The sequence below is a fragment of the Leptodactylus fuscus genome, chromosome 2 (assembly GCF_031893055.1).
Source record: "Leptodactylus fuscus isolate aLepFus1 chromosome 2, aLepFus1.hap2, whole genome shotgun sequence".
Lineage (NCBI taxonomy): Eukaryota > Metazoa > Chordata > Amphibia > Anura > Leptodactylidae > Leptodactylus > Leptodactylus fuscus.
Genome location: NC_134266.1, coordinates 282,541,820 through 282,567,669, shown reverse-complemented (window position 1 = coordinate 282,567,669; position 25,850 = coordinate 282,541,820). Strand labels below are relative to the sequence as shown.

Sequence of the window (25,850 nt, the reverse complement as noted above, 5' to 3'; positions counted from 1 at the left end):
CATTCTTCATCTTGTACATCGTGGACTTTCCAAATATTTTGAAGATTTGAGAAGTCTTCTCGTTCAGCCTTCCACAAAAGATATCCCCTCAGCCTGACATGGAGTTGTATTTCATGGAGTGGACACATGCCAGGACCGGGACCTACTAATGTGCCTTACTGGGCCGACTCTCCACTATTAATAGTTCTGAAAATTACAATTTGGTTCCTTTTTAATGGTCTTTTTGGGAAATCCTCGTCTACCATTATATGATATAAAGTATTTGCCCCCTTGATGCAGGTTCCTTCTGCTTCGCTCAGACAGGCTCACCATGTTTTATTTAGTTTTTACTCTGTATATGGATTATTTTACTTGTGATAATAAAGTTTTAAGATCTTTTTCATAATTTTGGTTGTTTTTGAGATCTCCTGTGTATCATAAATGAAATGTGTCACTTTCCATGAGGGTGTGAGTAGGGGTCCACTGGTTCTCCTCGGAATAGTGATATCTGCAGGGGCGGGGAGTGATTGGGGTGGGTGTAGGGATCGGAACTGTTAACCCCCTTACACAGGATAAGAAAGGATGTATTCACACAGACCATTTTTAATAAAACAAATAAAATATCCGTTCCTCACAGCCATTTTGCATCCATTGGTCACTCATTTTTCATGGATCCCTCATAGAATTGAGTCCATAAGTGACCTGTGTAATATGGCCAGAAATAGGACATGATGTATTTTGTTACTGGACCTCACAAACACCTTGTCATAAAAACAGAGCTGAATAGTAACCTAGACCATTGATGGGGAACCTTTTAGAGACAGAGTGTCCAAACTGCAACCCAAAACCCACAACATTTTCGCGGAGTGCCACCACAGCAATTTAAACTTAATACTGTGCGGATTCACAATTGCGTTACGGACCACAAATTACAGTCGTGTGAATGGGGCTTTTCAGAGCTTTTAATAATACAAACAACTGTGTACTGACGCAGGATCTGTGTTATAGTGACAGTGTAATATCCTTACAGCCTGTACTAATATCACGTCTGCTATACAACAAATACTGTGTTATAAATAGTGAGGGGACCCCAGAAAGAATTATATGCTCAGCAGTGCCCCCCTACAGTATTATATTCTCCACAGTAGCCCCCCCACACACACAGTATTATATGCTTGTAAATACACCCCCCCAGCATTATATGCTCCTCAATACACATCCTCCCCCTCTTATATGCTCCTCAGTATGTATCCCCTCAGTAGTATACACTCTTTAACCCCTTCCCGCCGATGGCATTTTTTGATTTTCGTTTTTCGTTTTTGACTCCCCTCCTTCTAAACCCCATAACTTTTTTATTTCTCCGCTCCCAGAGCCATATGAGGTCTTAATTTTTGCGGGACAAATTTTTCTTCATGATGCCACCATTAATTATTCTATATAATGTGCTGGGAAGCAGGAAAAAAATTCAGAATGGGGTGGATTTGAAGAAAAAATGCATTTCTGCGACTTTCTTACGGGCTTTGGTTTTACGGCGTTCACTGTGCAGCCAAAATGAAATGTCCTCTATATTGTGTTTTTCGGTACGGTTCCAGGGATACCAAATTTATATGGTTTTATTTACATTTTGACCCCTAAAAAAAATCCAAAACTGTTAAAAAAATTTTTTTCTAAAAGTCGCCATATTCCGACGGCCGTAACTTTTTTATACGTAAGTGTACGGGGATGTATAGGGCGTCTTTTTTTGTGGGGCCGGGTGTACTTTTTAGTTCTACCATTTTCGGGAAATGTTATTGCTTTGATCACTTTTTATTCAAATTTTTATCAGAATCAAAACAGTGAAAAAACGGCGGTTTGGCACTTTTGACTACTTTTTCCCGCTACGGCGTTTGCCGAACAGGAAAAATATTATTATAGATTTGTAGAGCGGGCGATTTCGGACGTGGGGATACCTAACATGTATGTGTTTCACAGATTTTAACTACTTTTATATGTGTTCTAGGGAAAGGGGGTGATTTGAACTTTTAATACTTCTTATATTTTTTTATAATTTTTTTGCATTTATTAGACCCCCTAGGGGTGTTGAACCCCAGGGGGTCTGATCACTAATGCAGTGCATTACAATGCTAATGCATTGCAATGCATTGCAAAAAATCATCCTTTCTTTTGCAGGCTGTATACACCAGCCTCTAAAAGAGAGAATTTGCAGACAAGCCTGAGAGCCTCTACAAGGCTCCCGGCTGTCATGGCAACGTGACGTCGGCCCTGGAGCATGCTCCAGGAGCCGGTGATCCCGGGCAAAATAGCGGCGCCTTTGACTGCAGCGCCGGAGGGGTTAATGCCTCCAATCGGTCACCCGACGGCTATGGCGGCCGCCCGGCTCTTTAGTACCGGATACCCCGTTGGTGAACAATTTGGGCGACCGCACGCATGCCATAGATTCACCATCACTGGCCTAGATGGTCACTGACTGGGAAATGTTCATGTGACGGCTGGTTTTTAGTCTTGTGTGAATATGGCCAATGAAATAACAGACTCGGCGTCTTCCATAGGTCTCTCTAGTTGTGCCTAGGGACAGAGATATTAAGCCTTAAAAAGCTCGTTCAGGATAATTTTTACATGTATTTTTTTTTTACTTTAACCCGAGGAAGGTGTTAGAAAACCTCACAGCCAGCAAGGACTTCCAGCATAAGAAGACTCAGGAGCAGCAGTACTCGACTTCTCCAGACATGGCGCTCTCCTCCACACAGCAAGAAAATACCATCACCTATACAAGAGATGAGATTCCTACAAGAGATTACCACACACTGGACATTTTACATTACAGCCAGAGATGGGTGAACTGGTTTGTATCGGGTCAGGCTGGTTCTATATTCCAAATTGTTCGGTTTTCATAAAACTGAACAAATAGCAATTTACTTTGGTGAAACAAAAATGGCCGCACTGTGAGAAAATGGCCGCCATTGTGTGTTTCACACAATACATACTCTTCTGTGATGGTAGATGTGTGTATGACTAGGACACTGCCTGTGACGTTGCAGCATCGCCTGACAGAACCAGCGGAAGCAGCTGCCACAGGGCCGGGGACATTAGGGAGCCCGGTGACAGCCAATTCAACCGCAGGTTTTTTTTTTTTTCTTAATGGGCCGTTACCGGTAACCGGCACTATTTACTTACCGATCCTGGGTGGGCAAAGGTTCGCCACAGGGTCCCGCCATTCTTAGTTACGCCACTGGGTGAAGCGCACACTGACTGATACTTTTGCACATGTCGGAGTCAGTTTGAGCAGCAGTTTATGGTGAATGATCACTACATGCAGCAAACCACAGCCACAGAGTCCCCTCATGTATTTACCTCACACACTGCAGACATGGCTGATATATCATATATACTGCAGTGTTACCTCAGGATATATACAGTCACAGAGTCCCCTCATGTATTTACCTCACACACTGCAGTATATAGCTGATATATCATATATACTGCAGTATTACCTCAGGATATATACAGTCACAGAGTCCCCTCATGTATTTCCTTCACACACTGCAGTATATAGCTGATATATCATATATACTGCAGTATTTAGTCAGGATATATACAGTCACAGAGTCCCCTCATGTATTTAACTCACACACTGCAGTATATAGCTGATATATCATATATACTACAGTATTACCCCAGGATATATACAGTCACAGAGTCCCCTCATGTATTTACCTCACGCACTGCAGACACAGCCATCACCTTTGTAGGATATTCCAGCTTTCTCAGCTGCAGCCGGGCCGGGTACACTGATAGAGAGCCTCAAATTTTTCTTGAAATTCTGTCAAATGTCACTTCACCATACAAAAAAATTCCCTCAAATAAAAGCCATGACCTCAAGAAAAGCTTATAGCATTATCTAGACTGTCTGTATGACGCTATAAAATTGTCTCTTTGCCCACACGCTGTTGCTGCGGCATTGTCTCCCATACAGGGATAACTGGCAGGATTGTCCGGGTTATTGTTTCTTCCTCAGTGTCAGGTCAGAGAATCCTTTCCCTATCAGGAGATATTTTCACTTTTCCAGCTGCCAGGCCGGGCACATCTCCCTGTATCATCCTCCTCCATTTACTGCACTGCTGCTGATCCTAAATAGTGACCATGTCTTTGTAGAATGGGAGGAAATCCATGCAAACACGGGGAGAACATACAAACTCCTTGCAGATGTTGCTCCTGGTGGGACTCAAACCCAGGACTCCAGTGCTGCAAGGCTACAGTGCTAACCACTGAGCCACTGTGTTGCCTCTTGTCACAGAGACTGGATTAGACTATTATATATTATTTTGGGGCCTTTCATTACATTCTCATCCCTGTGTCTGCACTACTGCAGCTCAGATCATATAGATCGCCACTGCATGGACTGTCCCGCCCAATCTCAGTAAATCTGTAGTCTGACTACCTGACACCTGCACCCACAGCTCAGTTGTCAGTCACTAGCTAGCTCCGCCCCTTCCTTTCCCGCTGTCACATGACCGGTTCTTCCTCCTTGAAGTTGGGCTCTTCCTCCTGCTCTGACTCTGTGGCTGTGTGAGCGGTGTCAGTGGGGGGCGCTATTAACCTGCAGGTCAGTGCATTCACCTCACTACTGGATAGACCTGTGCCCTGTACACATTACAGTAGCCGGCTAGTCAGAGACTACAACCCCCAGCCGCAGGCTGTCAGGAGATGATGGCGGTTGTACAGAGCTGCAGGAACACTTCCATCTTACCGCTCCTGCAGGACTACAACTCCCAGCATGGTAACTGTAGAGACCCCAGCAATGCTGCTCCAGTCACTGGGGCATTTATCGGCCTCTTGTACCTTTTCCTTCTATTTCTGCCCCTTCTTGTAAGTTTTCTTCTCTGTGTGTAAAATGGATCAGGTGTTTGTGTCTATTCTGAAGGATTTTACAGCAGATTCCTCACGTTACTGTATTGTTGGCGATAGTGGGCGTGGCCTATCTGGGGTAACATTTTACAATAGATTTATGAAATGCCAAAAAATAAACCATGAGTAGTTTAAAAAACATGTAAGTTCACATGTGGGACTTTGGCACTGAGTTTGATGTGGTTTTTGCCTCCTCTCATTCATTTCAGTACGAGGCTGCAGCAGATTTATTTTAATAGCAAAAAATAAGCGTCCTGCTCAAACTTCAGGCAGATTCGGTGATGTACAGCAGTTCTATTCTCCGTATTCTGATTTGATTTCCGCTTCAAATTCAGCGTCAAAATTCTCATCAGTTTTTGACAAGCAGAATCCATCTCAATTTCCTGAAGCAGAAATGTTCTGCTGGCCAAACTTAGCATCAAATTCATTGCCAAATTCCTCTGTGTGAACATACCCTTAAAGGGGTTGTCCAGGATAAAATTCAAATCTCCCCCCCCAAAAAAAATGTACCCCGGTGATGTCAAAGCCCTATAAAAACCAGTGGCCATTTTAGGTTGTCATTTCACATCACTCTTACTGCAGGGACAGACATCAGCAGGAGCTCGGGACAGGGATAGAAAACGAATAAATCAGGCAAAGAGGATTGCTAGTGAAGGGAAAGTATACAGAAGAAGTTTAAGAATTTGGGGTGGTTGCAATGTCATTAACAGAAACTTTAATACACATTGCAGCACACGCTGCTGCTTTACTGCACCTCATTACTCACCTGTGTGTACAAGGTGGAACACAACAAGCCTGTTACAGCCAAAAACAGTGAATTATCATCCACTAATACTTGCACTCTTTTTCAAGGCATTTATTCATAACGCCCAACTTTCTGTGGCAAGTTTGGCCCCACCCACTTCTTAATTGACTCTGCCCATTCCGATCCATTTCTCTTTTTGGTCTCCACACAATAACCCTAATGTTATATGCCCCCACATTATAATGTTCTCCTCAAATTGTCCCCACAGTACAAAGTATCTCTCCTGGTACACCCACAGTTTAATGTCCTTTTCCAGTTGCCCTCAGTTCAATGCCATCTGTCCCACAACTAACCTTACTAGAATGGAGGTACTGCAGGTAGGTTCATAGTCTCAGTGTGTTCTGTAGTTACTATAGGTAGGTTCATGGTCTAGATATATTCTGTAGTTACTATAGGCAGGTACATGGTCTGGGTGTACTCTGTAGTTACTATAGGTAGGTCCATGGTCTGGGTGTATTCTGTAGTTACTATAGGTAGGTCCATGGTCTGGGTATATTCTGTAGTTACTATAGGTAAATAGATAAGAAAAATAAGCATATAGCTCACCACCTCCAGTTAGCTTGATAAGTCCTTATAATTCCTGGGTGCACGATCCTGGCCTCTGACTAAGGCACTTTGTAGTTGAAGCATATAGAAAAGGATAGTAGGATCCGCTCGACCAGGTAAGTTAAAAAATAACTTTTAATCCGACATGGTTAAAAAACACACAAAAGTAAATAGATGTGAAATGACAAAAAAGAAGAAAAATGGTGATTAAAACCACATTCTGATAGCTCTAGCTGACGCGTTTCAAGACGCAGGGTCTCTTACTCATAGCTTACTACTATCCTTTTCTATATGCTTACTATAGGTAGGTACATGGTCTGGGTGTATTCTGTAGTTACTATAGGTAGGTCCATGGTCTGGGTGTATTCTGTAGTTACTATAGGTAGGTCCATGGTCTCGGTGTATTCTGTAGTTACTATAGGTAGGTCCATGGTCTCGGTGTATTCTGTAGTTACTATAGGTAGGTCCATGGTCTCGGTGTATTCTGTAGTTACTATAGGTAGGTCCATGGTCTGGGTGTATTCTGTAGTTACTATAGGTAGGTCCATGGTCTCGGTGTATTCTGTAGTTACTATAGGTAGGTCCATGGTCTGGGTGTATTCTGTAGTTACTATAGGTAGGTCCATGGTCTCGGTGTATTCTGTAGTTACTATAGGTAGGTCCATGGTCTCGGTGTATTCTGTAGTTACTATAGGTAGGTCCATGGTCTGGGTGTATTCTGTAGTTACTATAGGAAGGTTCATGGTCTGGGTGTATTCTGTAGTTACTATAGGTAGGTCCATGGTCTGGGTATATTCTGTAGTTACTATAGGTAGGTCCATGGTCTCGGTGTATTCTGTAGTTACTATAGGTAGGTTCATGGTCTGGGTGTATTCTGTAGTTACTATAGGTAGGTCCATGGTCTGGGTGTATTCTGTAGTTACTATAGGTAGGTCCATGGTCTGGGTGTATTCTGTAGTTACTATAGGTAGGTCCATGGTCTGGGTGTATTCTGTAGTTACTATAGGAAGGTTCATGGTCTGGGTGTATTCTGTAGTTACTATAGGTAGGTCCATGGTCTGGGTATATTCTGTAGTTACTATAGGTAGGTCCATGGTCTGGGTATATTCTGTAGTTACTATAGGTAGGTCCATGGTCTGGGTGTATTCTGTAGTTACTATAGGTAGGTCCATGGTCTGGGTGTATTCTGTAGTTACTATAGGAAGGTTCATGGTCTGGGTGTATTCTGTAGTTACTATAGGTAGGTCCATGGTCTCGGTGTATTCTGTAGTTACTATAGGTAGGTCCATGGTCTCGGTGTATTCTGTAGTTACTATAGGTAGGTCCATGGTCTGGGTGTATTCTGTAGTTACTATAGGTAGGTCCATGGTCTCGGTGTATTCTGTAGTTACTATAGGTAGGTCCATGGTCTCGGTGTATTCTGTAGTTACTATAGGTAGGTCCATGGTCTCGGTGTATTCTGTAGTTACTATAGGTAGGTCCATGGTCTCGGTGTATTCTGTAGTTACTATAGGTAGGTCCATGGTCTGGGTGTATTCTGTAGTTACTATAGGAAGGTTCATGGTCTGGGTGTATTCTGTAGTTACTATAGGTAGGTCCATGGTCTCGGTGTATTCTGTAGTTACTATAGGAAGGTTCATGGTCTCGGTGTATTCTGTAGTTACTATAGGTAGGTTCATGGTCTCAGTGCTTTCTGTGAAAGTCAGCATAGAGCTTATGTCTAACAATAAGCCCCACACAACAGCATACTGACGGCAGTGTCCTAGGGACTGGAGGCTTGCTCCCACCCCCACAGCACATCGGTAGCAGCACCCCTTCTACCAACACATAGGTGGCAAAATTCCAGGGGCCAGACCCCTCCAAAAGTCAGGCAGGATTCCAGGGACCACCACCAGCACCCTCCGCACAGACAGAGGCAGGAACCCCCTCACTTACAAGAAGGTAGTAGCCCAGGGACCCACACACTAGATGGCAGCACCCCTTGGACACTCCACCACATGCACATAGGTGGAAGTACCTAAGGGACCACCACCAGCACCTCCCCATGCACACATGCAGCACCCCGGGGACCACCTCCAGAATCCCATCTTACGCAAGCAATACCTCAGGAACCCCCCCCCACACACACACACGCTCTATACCCAGGGATCCCTCACACACATACAGGGACTTGAACCCCCACAAGACACTGCACCCCCCATTACATGCCAGCAGCACCCAAGTACCCCTACCCGTCCCATTTAAATGCCAGATGCACACCAATGACACATGCCCCCATATTTAAATGCCATGACACCCCAGAGACCCGTGTCTCCACCCCCTTTAGTTGCCAGAAGAGCACCAGGAATTTCTGCCCCCTATCCATGCCTCAGCATCCCTCTTAGATGCCAACAGCACCCACAGGAACAAAGCCCCCTTAAAAGGCTAGAAGCACCCCTCCCCCACCTCATGCCAGCAGTACTGCAACCCCTTTAGATGTCAGAAGCACCCTGAAGTTGTATGCCCCCATATTAAGATGCCAATGGCACCCCTGCAACCCCCCCCCCCCCTTGGATGCCAGCAGCACAACATAAGACCCCTGTCCCAATACACTCTTAGATTTCAGCAGTGCCATAAGCACTTCAAGGATCCCTGCCCCATATTCATACCAGCAGTACCTGCCTTAAATGCCAACAGCACTCCAAAGACCCCTACCCCCTTTACATGCCAGCAGCACCCCAAGGACCTCTGTCTCACTTAGATGCCAGAAGCACCTAAAGGACCACTGCTCCTAACTTGATGCCAGAAGAACACCCCCTTAGATGCCAGCTTCACCCAAGGACCCCTGCCCCAATGCCAGAAGCACCTAGTGGACCACTGGCATCCCTTTTTTACACTGGCTGATAGGTAGAATAAACTGAACTACTATAGAGAAATGCTATGTAGCAACCTGGCAGCTGCCTATCTGCACCATAGACCATCCTCTCTCACGTCTGACCAGAGGGGCCCTGAGCGCTCAACCTGCACCAGCATGGCAGCTGTGGGAGGAGGTGGGGGTGGCAGGAGCAGTAGGGGCTCCATCTGCAGCAGCTTGAGCCTACAGTCACTAATGAGCAGCTTTCTTCACCCCCATAGTGAAGAATCTGCTTATCAGCATCTAGTCAGAGCAGAACATGAAACCAGCGGTGATGGCATACTTGGTGCACCCTGCTACCCATTGTGAAAGAATCACTGGACTTCTGGGCATCCAAACTGGATTTGTGGATGCAACTATTTGCAAGTTTGCCCTGGAAAAGCTGTCCTTCCCGGCCAGTAGTGTGGCAACAGAGCAGGGGTTTGGAGAGGCTCACCTTTGAGAAGATGAATCAGGCTTGGATCAGCCATGATTTCAATGCCTGATGCAGCAGATTAAATGATTCATGCTGTCTCGCCTCACTCTGTCACCGGGTCACTGTATGGTCTCCTCACGCTGCTGCTGCCTCCGTTATATAACCTTGCCACTCTGTGGCCTCCTTATGCTGCTGCTACCTCAACACTATGTCACCATGTCACTAGGACATCCTCTCCACTCTGTCAGGGGGGCGCTACTTGTATAAACATTTACTAGAACAGGTTCTGTGGACATCTGTGTGGAACCAGCAGAAGAGGGTGTAAAATGAGTGAGCTCTCTCACGCTACAGTAGAATCTCCAGCCTCTGCACAGTTGTTTCTAAATTTGAGTCCATCTCTCGCATAGCTAAAGTTTGGCCAAAATTGGTCATGTAACAGGACAAAGATCCCATTTTCAAAAAGCAACTTTTGTTTTTCTCATCTCATGACTGAATATGCTGTAGGTCACTTCCATTATATACTAATCATTCTGAATTGGTGGTACCTTATACTTCATATATGTTGTTCTTCAAAATGTCCTCTTCCACTCAGTTCACCTTTTGACTCTGATTCAGAACTCATAGCTAAAGGTTTCTTTGCAAGACGACCTCATTGACCTACCAGAGATGGAGAAGGACAGAAACCACATGTCTACCAGGATATTAGAGCTGGCCCTGGAGATCATCTCCTTGATCACTGGAGAGGTGAGAGTCTCACATGACATCACTCTTATCTCTAGGAATAAACCAGGGACATGACTAGACAGGTGAAGGATTCTTAGACTCTCTGTAGTGACCTGTAGTGTCTCACCATACACAGGATTACACAGTAGTGAAGAAGTCGTCTGGTGAGTGTGTGACACCCCGTGTGTCAGGAGGATGGAGCAGGACCCCGAGCCCCATCACCGAGCCTCCACCTCATTCACTGAGACATGAGCAGAAGATCCTAGAACTTACCAGCAGGATCACTGAGCTGCTGAGCGGAGAGGTGAGCACTGCTGGGAATGCTGGGACATTATACAAGAACACCAAGGGAGGGCTCTGGAGATGACTGTCATTGTGTTGTCAGGTTCCTATAAGGTGTCAGGATGTCACTGTCAAGAAGGTCATGTTGGAGGAGTGGGAGTATTTAGAAGGACACAAGGATCTGTACAAGGAGATCATGATGGAGGATCAGCAGCCCCTCACATCACCAGGTAAGAGGAGACCTTCCTGATAGAGGAGACCAGGTATGAGGGTCACCTAAACTCCCCATCATCTGCTCATCACATATAGACAATGTATACAGTCACTGTGTATATTTCCTATAGATGGATCCGGTCAGAGAAATCCACCAGAGAGATGTCCCAGTCCTCCATATTCCCAGGATTGTCCAGAGGATCCAGAGCAGAATGTCCCACTGGATCCTCAGGTAGATGAAGCTGAGATTTCTAAAATTTCAGTATCACAGTAACACCAAGGGAGGGCTCTGGGGATGACTGTGTCATTGTGTTGTCAGGTTCCTATAAGGTGTCAGGATGTCACTGTCTATTTCTCCATGGAGGAGTGGGAGTATATAGAAGGACACAAGGATCTGTACAAGGAGGTGATGATGGAGGATCAGCAGCCCCTCACATCAGCAGGTAAGAGGAGACCTTCCTGATGATAGCCCAGGTATGAGGGTCACCTAGACTCCACCATCATCTGCTCATCACATACAGACAATGTATTCAGTCACTGTGTATATGTTTACTATAGATGGATCCAGTCAGAGAAATCCACCAGAGAGATGTCCCAGTCCTCCATATTCCCAGGATTGTCCAGAGGATCCAGAGCAGAATGTCCCACTGGATCCTCAGGTAGATGAAGCTAAGATGTCTGTAAATCCTCTATAGATTGATGCCATGAAGCTTTCTACTACACGTCTCAGCAGCAGTGGAGTGTCCGCTCTATTGGATGATATTGTTGGCTGTGCTCGGTCGTGGCTACAAATGGTTTCTAGAGATAAGCGAGTACTGTTTGGATCAGCCGATCCGAACAGCACGCTCCATAGAAAAGAATGGATGCACCTGGTACTTCCGGTTTGACGCCGGCCGCTTAACCTCCCCCCCCGCGTGCCGGCTACGTCCATTCATTTCTATGCGAGCGTGCTGTTCGGATCGGCTGATCCGAACAGTACTCGCTCATCTCTAATGGTTTCTGGTTCCATAATAGATTGTGGTGAACTTCCACCTGTTTGGACATCGACTTGGTAATCGATCTTCAGTGTAGATGGAAATCATGGACTAAATAACAGCACAATGCCAGTCAGCTGCTGCTAAGGCTAACACATTACTGTCATGTATTCAATAGAAGGTGTCATTGACCCGCGAGTTATCAACATAAACTCGGGATCTTCTTTCTTCTCTATTCGAAGATTCCATGGCCCAGAGTTGTCAGTAAATAGTTCTTTTCTGTAAAAGTAGTGGTGTCACTGACCAATCTAAGAACTGGTGTCCATGATCTGAGTTGTCCTCTCCAAGATGGACTCCGTTTATTTCATGCAGCAGAATTATAGGATCATTTGTGTTAAGGTGTAAAATATTTGGCTGAATGTTGATCCCGTCTAATCGTTGCTTCAGATCCTTCTACTTTTTGACAAATTGTATCCATTTTCTGTTGTTGACCTTCTCTTGGATATAAGATAAACTCTGGACTCTTCTTTATCTCCTTCATCTCCTCCAGAGCTGTTCCACTCCTCTATATCCCCTGGATTGTTCAGAAGATTCAGAGCTGAATGTCCCACTGGATCCTCAGGTAGATGAAGCTGAGATTTCTGTAAATCCTCTATAGATTGATGCCATGAAGCTTTCTACTACACGTCTCAGCAGCAGTGGAGTGTCCGCTCTATTGGATGATATTGTTGGCTGTGCTCGGTCGTGGCTACAAATGGTTTCTGGTTCCATAATAGATTGTGGTGAACTTCCACCTGTTTGGACATCTATTTATTGATTGATTTTCAGATAAATGTCTAGTTCTGCAGTTTAGATGGAAATCATGGACTAAATAATAGCACAATGCCAGTCAGCTGCTGCTAAGGCTAACTCTTTACTGTCATGTATTGGAAGAGTCCATGACACACACAATAACAACATAATCTTAGTTGTTTACATATCATTGGTGCAGTCTCATGAAGAATACACAGGACAGTTCTAGCACCAGAGTCCTCTAAGTGGGACATCCATTGATATAAACAAACACATGCAAGACGTATGGTGCTCCACTTTTAATAGTAAGGTCATCATTAGCAAAACCAAGAGCAAACATACTCTGGCTGGAAGAAGTTTAAATAATCACACAAGTATCTTTTACTGAAAACTAGTAACCTCACTGAATAATCTAACAACTAGTCTGCATGATTTGAGTTTTCTGTCCAAAGATAGACTACATAGCAAAAAAGTCAATGGTACCGCACACTCTAAAATTATATGTGGTGCTAGCGAAAAAAGGTCCTTCGACCCAAATATACTAGTGAAAATAGATTTTGCTGCACACACTGTTTTGTGATCAAAGGCATATAGAGATTTATTTTACAATATAGTTAACGCCTTTTGACACAATGCAAATATTGGCATAGAAAGACAGGCTAGATCAATTGGATATGACGTTTCGGTCCTTAGACCTTCATCAGACGCGATCTAGTGTGGTAGCAGGATCAGTATAAGTGTCAAGGCATGGCTACGATCTACTACGATAGACTACGATCATCTCATGCTGCAAAATAACAGGAACATTTATGCTGAGCTGTGAAATGTTTTGCTGAATGTTGATCCTGTCTGATCGCTGCTTCAGATCCTTCTCCTTTTTGGCTTGCGTTTGTCTTTTTCTCCTGGATATAAAATAAATTCATGATCCTCCTCTTCCTCCATGTCCTTCTTCTTCTCCTCTACCTCCTCCGTGTCCTTCTTCTTCTCCTCTACCTCCTCCGTGTCCTTCTTCTTCTCCTCTACCTCCTCCGTGTCCTCCTTCTTCTCCTCTACCTCCTCCGTGTCCTTCTTCTTCTCCTCTACCTCCTCCGTGTCCTTCTTCTTCTCCTCTACCTCCTCCGTGTCCTCCTTCTTCTCCTCTACCTCCTCCGTGTCCTTCTTCTTCTCCTCTACCTCCTCCGTGTCCTTCTTCTTCTCCTCTACCTCCTCCGTGTCCTTCTTCTTCTCCTCTACCTCCTCCGTGTCCTTCTTCTTCTCCTCTACCTCCTCCGTGTCCTTCTTCTTCTCCTCTACCTCCTCCGTGTCCTTCTTCTTCTCCTCTACCTCCTCTGTGTCCTTCTTCTTCTTCTCGTCTTCTCCTCAATGTCCTCCTTCGTCTCCTTACAGAAAAGTGAGGAGCATGGAACGACAAGTGGACTGGAAAACCCCACATCCACGTCAGAGAAGGGTAAGAGCCTTTCATACATCTTGTTGTTGTGTTTTTTTGTTTTGTTTTTTTCTTATTCCCTTCTACATTGTAGAATGAGTTTACGCAAGTCATTCTTTCAGCTTATCAATGTTCTGTGGCCCGAGCTGAACCCTTTCAATGTCAAACTTCTGTATGACATCTAGGAGTCCATTAATTGGCTTCTATGGTAACCCATTGTCAACTTGAGATCTCTCTGTGAGGTGCGAAAGTGGGGTCAAAAAAAGAGGTCTTGCTCACCTCTAGTGGGCTCCAGTGGATCTCGCTGCCATCTTCTGTCCTCTTCAAGGCTGGTGTCATGACAAACAATGATACCAGTGTCACCTACATCTGTGACGTCATTGAAGAAGGCAGAAGACAGCAGGGAGTCATGCTGGAGCCCAGGAGAGGTGAGGTATCTTTGTCACTTCGCTTGGGCATCCGCTCGTTATACTTTTCCCCCTGAAGTATAATAATAGTTTGTGATCCCCCCCCCCCCCCTAAATTTTGTATTCTGCTGAATCTGAAATTTTTGCAATATTTGCAATGAACACCATAGGGGCCACTATGGTACATTATACTGTGTGAAGGGGCCACTGTAGGACTTTATACTGTGTGGAGGAGCCACTGTGGTACATTACAGTGTGTTTAAATGGGACATTATACCATTTGGGGGCCAGGAAAGGGGGCACTATGATATGTGGGATGGGGGCCAAGACAAACCACCACCGTGAGCTGGTGGCAGAAAATAAAGAGGAATCCTAGGCAGATGTCTAACTCAAATTCCTCTATACTTTCTGACATCTGAACAGGTTCTATCTACTTGTATTGAATGGACTGTATGATAGTAGGTTCGTCCCAACAAAAACCACACATTTTCAGTTGTTTTTATGATGTGGCGTACATGAATTGCTCCAAAAGTGACTTGCCAAGGCTCTACCACCTAAAGGGTCACACAAACTTGGAGCCGGCCACGTCCTGAATCAGTGGCGTAACTAGGAATGGCGGGACCCCGTGGCGAACTTTTGACATGCCCCCCCCCCCCTTTCCTGACCGACACCGAAGACCTTGACCGAACGACCCCCCCCTCCCCCACGCCGCATTCCTGCACGCTCTATTATGTCCCATAGTAGCCCCTGTCACAGTATTATACCCCATAATGAACACCCATGAACAATTATTATGCTCTGGGGTATTTTCAGACCCTAAAGTATAATAATCGGAGACCGAGGGGAGATACAGACATAAAAAAAAAAGTTACTTACCTGTCTCCGGCTCCGCTGCAGTCTTTGGTGGTGTTGGCCATCTTTAATAATGCACGGATGTCACAATGACATTTCATGCCCTCCCTCCATCTGCCCCCAGTTTCATGCACCCGTCATTTTCTACCCCCATTTTCATGTCCTCCCCTCCATCTCTGCCCCTAGGTTACTGTTGCTCCTCACCACACATACATACACACTCACACACAGACACACACTCTCCATTCTGCATCTCATCTCCCCCTCCCCTTCATACAATACAATACAATACACAGAGCGCCCCTGACTACTATTAGACAGTCATTAGTAATAGAGATGAGCGAGTACTGTTCGGATCAGCCGATCCAAACAGCACGCTCGCATGGAAATGAATGGACGTAGCCGGCATGCGGGGGGTTAAGCGGCCAGCCACCATCAAAGCGGAAGTACCAGGTGCATCCATTCATTTCTACGGAGCATGCTGTTCGGATCGGCTGATCCGAACAGTACTCGCTCATCTCTAATTAGTAACAGCAATTGCAGGCAAGTCTGAATACAAAAAATGTGTAGAGTACTGATCCATCTACTGACACTGACCTCCCCCCTCCTCCTAATATACAGATATCGGGACGCTGTCCCCTCCTCCTAATACACAGATATCAGCACACAGACCTCTCCTCCTAATACACAGATATCAGGACACTGTCCTCTCCCCTCCTCCACACCACACATACATACACACTCACACAGACACACACTCTCTATCCTGCATCTCACATCCCCCCCCTCCCCTTCATACAATACACAGAGCGCCCCCTAACTACTATTAGACAGTCATTAGTAACAGCAATTGCAGGCAAGTCTGAATACAAACAATGTGTAGAGTACTGACACTGACCTCCCCCTCCTCCTAATATACAGATATCAGGATACTGTCCTCTCCTCCTAATACACAGATATCAGGACACTGTCCCCTCCTCCTAATACACAGATATCAGGACACAGACCTCTAATACACAGATATCAGGACACTGTCCCCTCCTCCTAATACACAGATATCAGCACACAGACCTCTCCTCCTAATACACAGATATCAGGACACTGTCCTCTCCCCTCCTCCACACCACACATACATACACACTCACACAGACACACACTCTCCATCCTGCATCTCACATCCCCCCTCCCCTTCATTACCTAGCAGCACATCTCTCCTTCTCATCTTCTCTTCCAGGACTGCACGGGCTATAAAGACACGCCCACCTAGTCATGTGATGGCTGACGTCACACAAGGTCCTTCCCCTACAGGTCCTACAAGCTTTCCTCCGCTCTTAACACAGTTACAACAGTTTGTCTGTTATAAGAGCAGGGGTAGCTGTCACCAGACCCCTAATGTCCCAGGCCCTGTGACAGCTGCCTCTGCTGCTATGGCGGTAGTTACGCCACTACCCTGAATGATATCTATATGCTTATCCTGACATAAGTGGTGCAGAGCGGGAAGGGGTTAATGTTTGATATGTGTTTTGAAAGTTGCGTCCGATTCTAATCTGTTTATTGTTACGTGTGTATTGCTCATGGTATGAATTTTTTTTGTTTTTAGGTGAAGACTGGAAGAGCAAACCCCATGGCTATCAGTTTTTTTCTCCTTGTTATGAAGCTGAAACAATTCCTGTCCCAGAAAGTTCTACAACTATAACATTCGGAATTGTCGGAAGTATATCATGTAATGACTGTGGAAAACTTTTTGAAAAGCAATCTCTCACACAGACTAAACCGCATACATGTCCAGAATGTTGGAGAAGTTTTAAAAAGAGATCTAATCTTTCCAGACACCTGAAGTCTCACAAAGGTATTCGGCCATTTTCATGTCCAGACTGTGAGAAATCTTTTAGTAGGAAATGTATCCTTGTTGATCACCAGAGAACTCACACAGGAGAGAAGCCATATTCATGTTCAAATTGTGGGAAATTTTTTAGAAAGGGTTCTAATCTTATCAAACACATGAAAACTCACAAAAGTGAAAAGAAAACACATATATTTTTAGATTGTGGGAAATCGCTCTCATCGGCACAAGCTCTAAAATACCACGTGAGAATCCACACAGGAAAAAAGCCATTCATATGCCCTAAATATGGAAACTGTTATACTGATAGGACCAGTCTTAAAGCGCATATGAAAAGTCACAGACCGGAGAAGCCATTTTCGGGTCCTGAATGTAAGAAACGTTTTACCCTTCAATCAAGCCTCAAGACGCATAAGAGAATTCACACAGCAGAGAAATAACTTTCATGTCCTGAATGTGGGAAACTATTCTCGTTTCAGCTCCTCTTCAAAATCCCTTGAAACTTCACACAGGATGAAAGACTTTTTCGAAGTAAGGCAAAGGAGGATATGTTACCCATAAATCAATGTTCGGTCAGCGTTTTGAGAATTTCCATAAGGAAAAATCCATTGTCAAGTCCTAAATGTAAAAAATGTTGGTGTCAAGAGTCAAATTTTATGGAGAAACCAAATATTCACATAGGAGAGAAGCCATTTTATATTCAGAAAGTGAGAAATGTTTTAAAAATAAATCTAAACTTTCCAGTCACCTGAAGATTCACAGAAGTGAAAAACCACAGATGTTCAAAAATCATTCACAACGAAAGATAATCGGAGAACTCACACAGGAGAGAAGCCATATAGATGCACTATACATGGACAGTGTTATAGACAGAGATCCATCAGCGGTGAAGCAATTTTCAAAGTAAGACAAAGGAGGATTTTACACATGAATCACTGTTTTCTCAGCATCTTTAGAAATTCCCTAAGGAAGAAGCAAAATCAAATTTTATGGGGCATCCAAGAATTCACACAGGAAAGAAGCCATTTTATGTTAAAAAGTGGGAAATGTTTTAGACAGAACTTGAATTATTAGTCTTATTAAAGGGATTGTCTAGAAATATGGATTACGGGCTATGTCTGATGGATTGGGGGCCTTCTCAGCTGTGCTGTAAGGGATGTTTCCAGTGCCTTTACTATACATAACACAAGGTCATTAGCTCCACTCCCTATGTGGTGGCCAGGCACTGGTACTGCAGACAGCTCTGATTAAAGTCAATGGCAACTTAGCTGCAGTGACCACTCCCGTCCTCTACAAAGGGCATGAAGCCAAATACTATAGTGCAGGCATCGTAAGTGGCAATGCCCAGTTGATCCATATCGAGGCCGCCTGTTGGCTCTCCATGATCAGATCTTTATGGTTTTAGTTTTGCTAAGGATGGGTCATAAATATAAAAGTGTTTGTACAGGAATTTTTACCGATGTCTTTCTCTTGTAATAGAAGGTTCAAGAGCTTTCTGAGATGTTGTTCGTTTTTAATAATAAAATTGCAAATTATACATTTGTGTTTTTTTTATTTTTTTTTTTAACAGCAATTTTGTGTTTTTCATCGGTCCCTCGTAAAATTGAGTCTATACATGATCCATGAAATGTGGCCAGAAATAGAACACAATCCTTTTTTTATTTTTTTTTTCAACAGCTTCCGGACCGCCCATAGACTATAAACGTCCGGGAAGTGGTTGCCTAGGGTTCCTAGGACTATATATCTATAATACATAGTGTATGACACTGTCAGGGCTCCTAGGACTATATATATCTATAATACATAGTGTATAACACTGTCAGGACTCCTAGGACTATATATATCTATAATACATAGTGTATGACACTGTCAGGGCTCCTAGGACTATATATATCTATAATACATAGTGTATGACACTGTCAGGGCTCCTAGGACTATATCTATCTATAATACATAGTGTATGACACTGTCAGGGCTCCTAGGACTATATCTATCTATAATACATAGTGTATGGCACTGTCAGGGCTCCTAGGACTATATCTATCTATAATACATAGTGTATGACACTGTCAGGGCTCCTAGGACTATATCTATCTATAATACATAGTGTATGACACTGTCAGGGCTCCTAGGACTATATCTATCTATAATACATAGTGTATGACACTGTCAGGGCTCCTAGGACTATATATATATCTATAATACATAGTGTATGACACTGTCAGGACTCCTAGGACTATATCTATCTATAATACATAGTGTAGGGCACTGTCAGGACTCCTAGGACTATATCTATCTATAATACATAGTGTATGGCACTGTCAGGACTCCTAGGACTACATATATCTATAATACATAGTGTATGACACTGTCAGGACTCCTAGGACTACATATATCTATATACACTCACCAGCCACTTTATTAGGTACACCTGTCCAACTGCTCGTTAACACTTAATTTCTAATCAGCCAATCACATGGCGGCAACTCAGTGCATTTAGGCATGTAGACATGGTCAAGACAATCTCCTGCAGTTCAAACCGAGCATCAGTATGGGGGGGAAGAAAGGTGATTTGAGTGCCTTTGAACGTGGCATGGTTGTTGGTGCCAGAAGGGCTGGTCTGAGTATTTCAGAAACTGCTGATCTACTGGGATTTTCACGCACAACCATCTCTAGGGTTTACAGAGAATGGTCCGAAAAAGAAAAAACATCCAGTGAGCGGCAGTTCTGTGGGCAGAAATGCGTTGTTGATGCCAGAGGTCAGAGGAGAATGGCCAGACTGGTTCGAGCTGATAGAAAGGCAACAGTGACTCAAATAGCCACCCGTTACAACCAAGGTAGCCAGAAGAGCATCTCTGAACGCCGCACAGTACGTCGAACTTTGAGGCTACAGATGGGCTACAGCAGCAGAAGACCACACCGGGTGCCACTCCTTTCAGCTAAGAACAGGAAACTGAGGCTACAATTTGCACAAACTCATCGAAATTGGACAATTGAAGATTGGATAAACGTTGCCTGGTCTGATGAGTCTCGATTTCTGCTGCGACATTCGGATGGTAGGGTCAGAATTTGGCGTCAACAACATGAAAGCATGGATCCATCCTGCCTTGTATCAACGGTTCAGGCTGGTGGTGGTGGTGTCATGGTGTGGGGAATATTTTCTTGGCACTCTTTGGGCCCCTTGGTACCAATTGAGCATCGTTGCAACGCCAAAGCCTACCTGAGTATTGTTGCTGACCATGTCCATCCCTTTATGACCACAATGTACCCAACATCTGATGGCTACTTTCAGCAGAATAATGCGCCATGTCATAAAGCTGGAATCATCTCAGACTGGTTTCTGGAACATGACAATGAGTTCACTGTACTCCAATGGCCTCCACAGTCACCAGATCTCAATCCAATAGAGGAGCATCTTTGGGATGTGGTGGAACGGGAGATTTGCATCATGGATGTGCAGCCGACAAATCTGCGGCAACTGTGTGATGCCATCATGTCAATATGGACCAAAATCTCTGAGGAATGCTTCCAGCACCTTGTTGAATCTATGCCACGAAGAATTGAGGCAGTTCTGAAGGCAAAAGGGGGTCCAACCCGTTACTAGCATGGTGTACCTAATAAAGTGGCCGGTGAGTGTATATATATATCTATAATACATAGTGTATGACACTGTCAGGACTCCTAGGACTATATATATCTATAATACATAGTGTATGACACTGTCAGGACTCCTAGGACTATATATATCTATAATACATAGTGTATGACACTGTCAGGGCTCCTAGGACTATATATATCTATAATACATAGTGTATGACACTGTCAGGACTCCTAGGACTACATATATCTATAATACATAGTGTATGACACTGTCAGGGCTCCTAGGACTACATATATCTATAATACATAGTGTATGACACTGTCAGGGCTCCTAGGACTACATATATCTATAATACATAGTGTATGACACTGTCAGGGCTCCTAGGACTACATATATCTATAATACATAGTGTATGACACTGTCAGGACTCCTAGGACTACATATATCTATATATATATCTATAATACATAGTGTATGACACTGTCAGGGCTCCTAGGACTATATATATCTATAATACATAGTGTATGACACTGTCAGGGCTCCTAGGACTATGTATCTATAATACATAGTGTATGACACTGTCAGGACTCCTAGGACTATATATATCTATAATACATAGTGTATGACACTGTCAGGACTCCTAGGACTACATATATTTATAATACATAGTGTATGACACTGTCAGGGCTCCTAGGACTATATATATATCTATAATACATAGTGTATGACACTGTCAGGACTCCTAGGACTATATATATCTATAATACATAGTGTATGACACTGTCAGGACTCCTAGGACTATATATATCTATAATACATAGTGTATGACACTGTCAGGGCTCCTAGGACTATATATATATATCTATAATACATAGTATAAGACACTGTCAGGACTCCTAGGACTATATATATCTATAATACATAGTGTATGACACTGTCAGGGCTCCTAGGAATATATATATCTATAATACATAGTGTATGACACTGTCAGGGCTCCTAGGACTATATATATCTATAATACATAGTGTATGACACTGTCAGGGCTCCTAGGACTATATATATCTATAATACATAGTGTATGACACTGTCAGGACTCCTAGGACTACATATATTTATAATACATAGTGTATGACACTGTCAGGGCTCCTAGGACTATATATATATCTATAATACATAGTGTATGACACTGTCAGGACTCCTAGGACTATATATATCTATAATACATAGTGTATGACACTGTCAGGACTCCTAGGACTATATATATCTATAATACACAGTGTATGACACTGTCAGGACTCCTAGGACTATATATATCTATAATACATAGTGTATGACACTGTCAGGACTCCTAGGACTATATATATCTATAATACATAGTGTATGACACTGTCAGGGCTCCTAGGACTATATATATCTATAATACATAGTGTATGACACTGTCAGGGCTCCTAGGACTATATATATATCTATAATACATAGTGTATGACACTGTCAGGACTCCTAGGACTATATATATCTATAATACATAGTGTATGACACTGTCAGGACTCCTAGGACTATATATATCTATAATACACAGTGTATGACACTGTCAGGACTCCTAGGACTATATATATCTATAATACATAGTGTATGACACTGTCAGGACTCCTAGGACTATATATATCTATAATACATAGTGTATGACACTGTCAGGGCTCCTAGGACTATATATATCTATAATACATAGTGTATGACACTGTCAGGGCTCCTAGGACTATATATATCTATAATACATAGTGTATGACACTGTCAGGACTCCTAGGACTACATATATTTATAATACATAGTGTATGACACTGTCAGGGCTCCTAGGACTATATATATCTATAATACATAGTGTATGACACTGTCAGGACTCCTAGGACTATATCTATCTATAACACATAGTGTATGACACTGTCAGGACTCCTAGGACTACATATATTTATAATACATAGTGTATGACACTGTCAGGACTCCTAGGACTACATATATTTATAATACATAGTGTATGACACTGTCAGGGCTCCTAGGACTATATATATATCTATAATACATAGTGTATGACACTGTCAGGGCTCCTAGGACTATATATATCTATAATACATAGTGTATGACACTGTCAGGGCTCCTAGGACTATATATATCTATAATACATAGTGTATGACACTGTCAGGACTCCTAGGACTACATATATTTATAATACATAGTGTATGACACTGTCAGGACTCCTAGGACTACATATATTTATAATACATAGTGTATGACACTGTCAGGGCTCCTAGGACTATATATATATCTATAATACATAGTGTATGACACTGTCAGGGCTCCTAGGACTATATATATCTATAATACATAGTGTATGACACTGTCAGGGCTCCTAGGACTATATATATCTATAATACATAGTGTATGACACTGTCAGGACTCCTAGGACTACATATATTTATAATACATAGTGTATGACACTGTCAGGGCTCCTAGGACTATATATATTTATAATACATAGTGTATGACACTGTCAGGACTCCTAGGACTACATATATTTATAATACATAGTGTATGACACTGTCAGGACTCCTAGGACTACATATATTTATAATACATAGTGTATGACACTGTCAGGACTCCTAGGACTACATATATTTATAATACATAGTGTATGACACTGTCAGGACTCCTAGGACTACATATATTTATAATACATAGTGTATGACACTGTCAGGGCTCCTAGGACTATATATATATCTATAATACATAGTGTATGACACTGTCAGGGCTCCTAGGACTATATATATCTATAATACATAGTGTATGACACTGTCAGGGCTCCTAGGACTATATATATCTATAATACATAGTGTATGACACTGTCAGGACTCCTAGGACTACATATATTTATAATACATAGTGTATGACACTGTCAGGACTCCTAGGACTACATATATTTATAATACATAGTGTATGACACTGTCAGGGCTCCTAGGACTATATATATATCTATAATACATAGTGTATGACACTGTCAGGGCTCCTAGGACTATATATATCTATAATACATAGTGTATGACACTGTCAGGGCTCCTAGGACTATATATATCTATAATACATAGTGTATGACACTGTCAGGACTCCTAGGACTACATATATTTATAATACATAGTGTATGACACTGTCAGGGCTCCTAGGACTATATATATATCTATAATACATAGTGTATGACACTGTCAGGACTCCTAGGACTATATATATCTATAATACATAGTGTATGACACTGTCAGGACTCCTAGGACTATATATATCTATAATACACAGTGTATGACACTGTCAGGACTCCTAGGACTATATATATCTATAATACATAGTGTATGACACTGTCAGGGCTCCTAGGACTATATATATCTATAATACATAGTGTATGACACTGTCATGGCTCCTAGGACTATGTATCTATAATACATAGTGTATGACACTGTCAGGACTCCTAGGACTACATATATTTATAATACATAGTGTATGACACTGTCAGGGCTCCTAGGACTATATATATCTATAATACATAGTGTATAACACTGTCAGGGTTCCTAGGACTATATATCTATAATACATAGTGTATGACACTGTCAGGGCTCCTAGGACTATATATATCTATAATACATAGTGTATAACACTGTCAGGGCTCCTAGGACTATATATATCTATAATACATAGTGTATGACACTGTCAGGACTCCTAGGACTACATATATTTATAATACATAGTGTATGACACTGTCAGGGCTCCTAGGACTATATATATCTATAATACATAGTGTATGACACTGTCAGGACTCCTAGGACTATATCTATCTATAATACATAGTGTATGACACTGTCAGGACTCCTAGGACTACATATATTTATAATACATAGTGTATGACACTGTCAGGACTCCTAGGACTACATATATTTATAATACATAGTGTATGACACTGTCAGGGCTCCTAGGACTATATATATATATCTATAATACATAGTGTATGACACTGTCAGGGCTCCTAGGACTATATATATCTATAATACATAGTGTATGACACTGTCAGGGCTCCTAGGACTATATATATCTATAATACATAGTGCATGACACTGTCAGGACTCCTAGGACTACATATATTTATAATACATAGTGTATGACACTGTCAGGGCTCCTAGGACTATATATATATCTATAATACATAGTGTATGACACTGTCAGGACTCCTAGGACTATATATATCTATAATACATAGTGTATGACACTGTCAGGACTCCTAGGACTATATATATCTATAATACACAGTGTATGACACTGTCAGGACTCCTAGGACTATATATATCTATAATACATAGTGTATGACACTGTCAGGGCTCCTAGGACTATATATATCTATAATACATAGTGTATGACACTGTCAGGGCTCCTAGGACTATGTATCTATAATACATAGTGTATGACACTGTCAGGACTCCTAGGACTACATATATTTATAATACATAGTGTATGACACTGTCAGGGCTCCTAGGACTATATATATCTATAATACATAGTGTATGACACTGTCAGGACTCCTAGGACTATATCTATCTATAATACATAGTGTATGACACTGTCAGGACTCCTAGAACTACATATATTTATAATACATAGTGTATGACACTGTCAGGGCTCCTAGGACTATATATATATCTATAATACATAGTGTATGACACTGTCAGGGCTCCTAGGACTATATATATCTATAATACATAGTGTATGACACTGTCAGGGCTCCTAGGACTATATATATATCTATAATACATAGTGTATGACACTGTCAGGACTCCTAGGACTACATATATTTATAATACATAGTGTATGACACTGTCAGGGCTCCTAGGACTATATATATATATCTATAATACATAGTGTATGACACTGTCAGGACTCCTAGGACTATATATATCTATAATACACAGTGTATGACACTGTCAGGACTCCTAGGACTATATATATCTATAATACATAGTGTATGACACTGTCAGGACTCCTAGGACTATATATATCTATAATACATAGTGTATGACACTGTCAGGGCTCCTAGGACTATATATATCTATAATACATAGTGTATGACACTGTCAGGGCTCCTAGGACTATGTATCTATAATACATA

The 25,850-nt window shown here is 42.5% G+C and overlaps 1 protein-coding gene and 1 pseudogene across 1 annotated transcript in view; one reads left to right on the top strand and one right to left on the bottom strand.

Moving 5' to 3' along the window:
• Window positions 1-25,850, bottom strand: part of LOC142196122 (uncharacterized) — a 783,446-nt pseudogene that overhangs the window by 363,133 nt on the left and 394,463 nt on the right.
• Window positions 10,210-25,850, top strand: part of LOC142196125 (uncharacterized) — a 267,316-nt gene continuing 251,675 nt past the window's right edge. Inside the window, exons 1-6 of the mRNA XM_075266348.1 lie at window positions 10,210-10,287; window positions 10,403-10,570; window positions 10,652-10,778; window positions 10,893-10,993; window positions 11,126-11,204; window positions 11,320-11,420. Of these exons, the coding sequence (XP_075122449.1) occupies window positions 10,210-10,287; window positions 10,403-10,570; window positions 10,652-10,778; window positions 10,893-10,993; window positions 11,126-11,204; window positions 11,320-11,420 (654 nt within the window). The remainder of the gene's footprint in view (window positions 10,288-10,402; window positions 10,571-10,651; window positions 10,779-10,892; window positions 10,994-11,125; window positions 11,205-11,319; window positions 11,421-25,850) is intronic.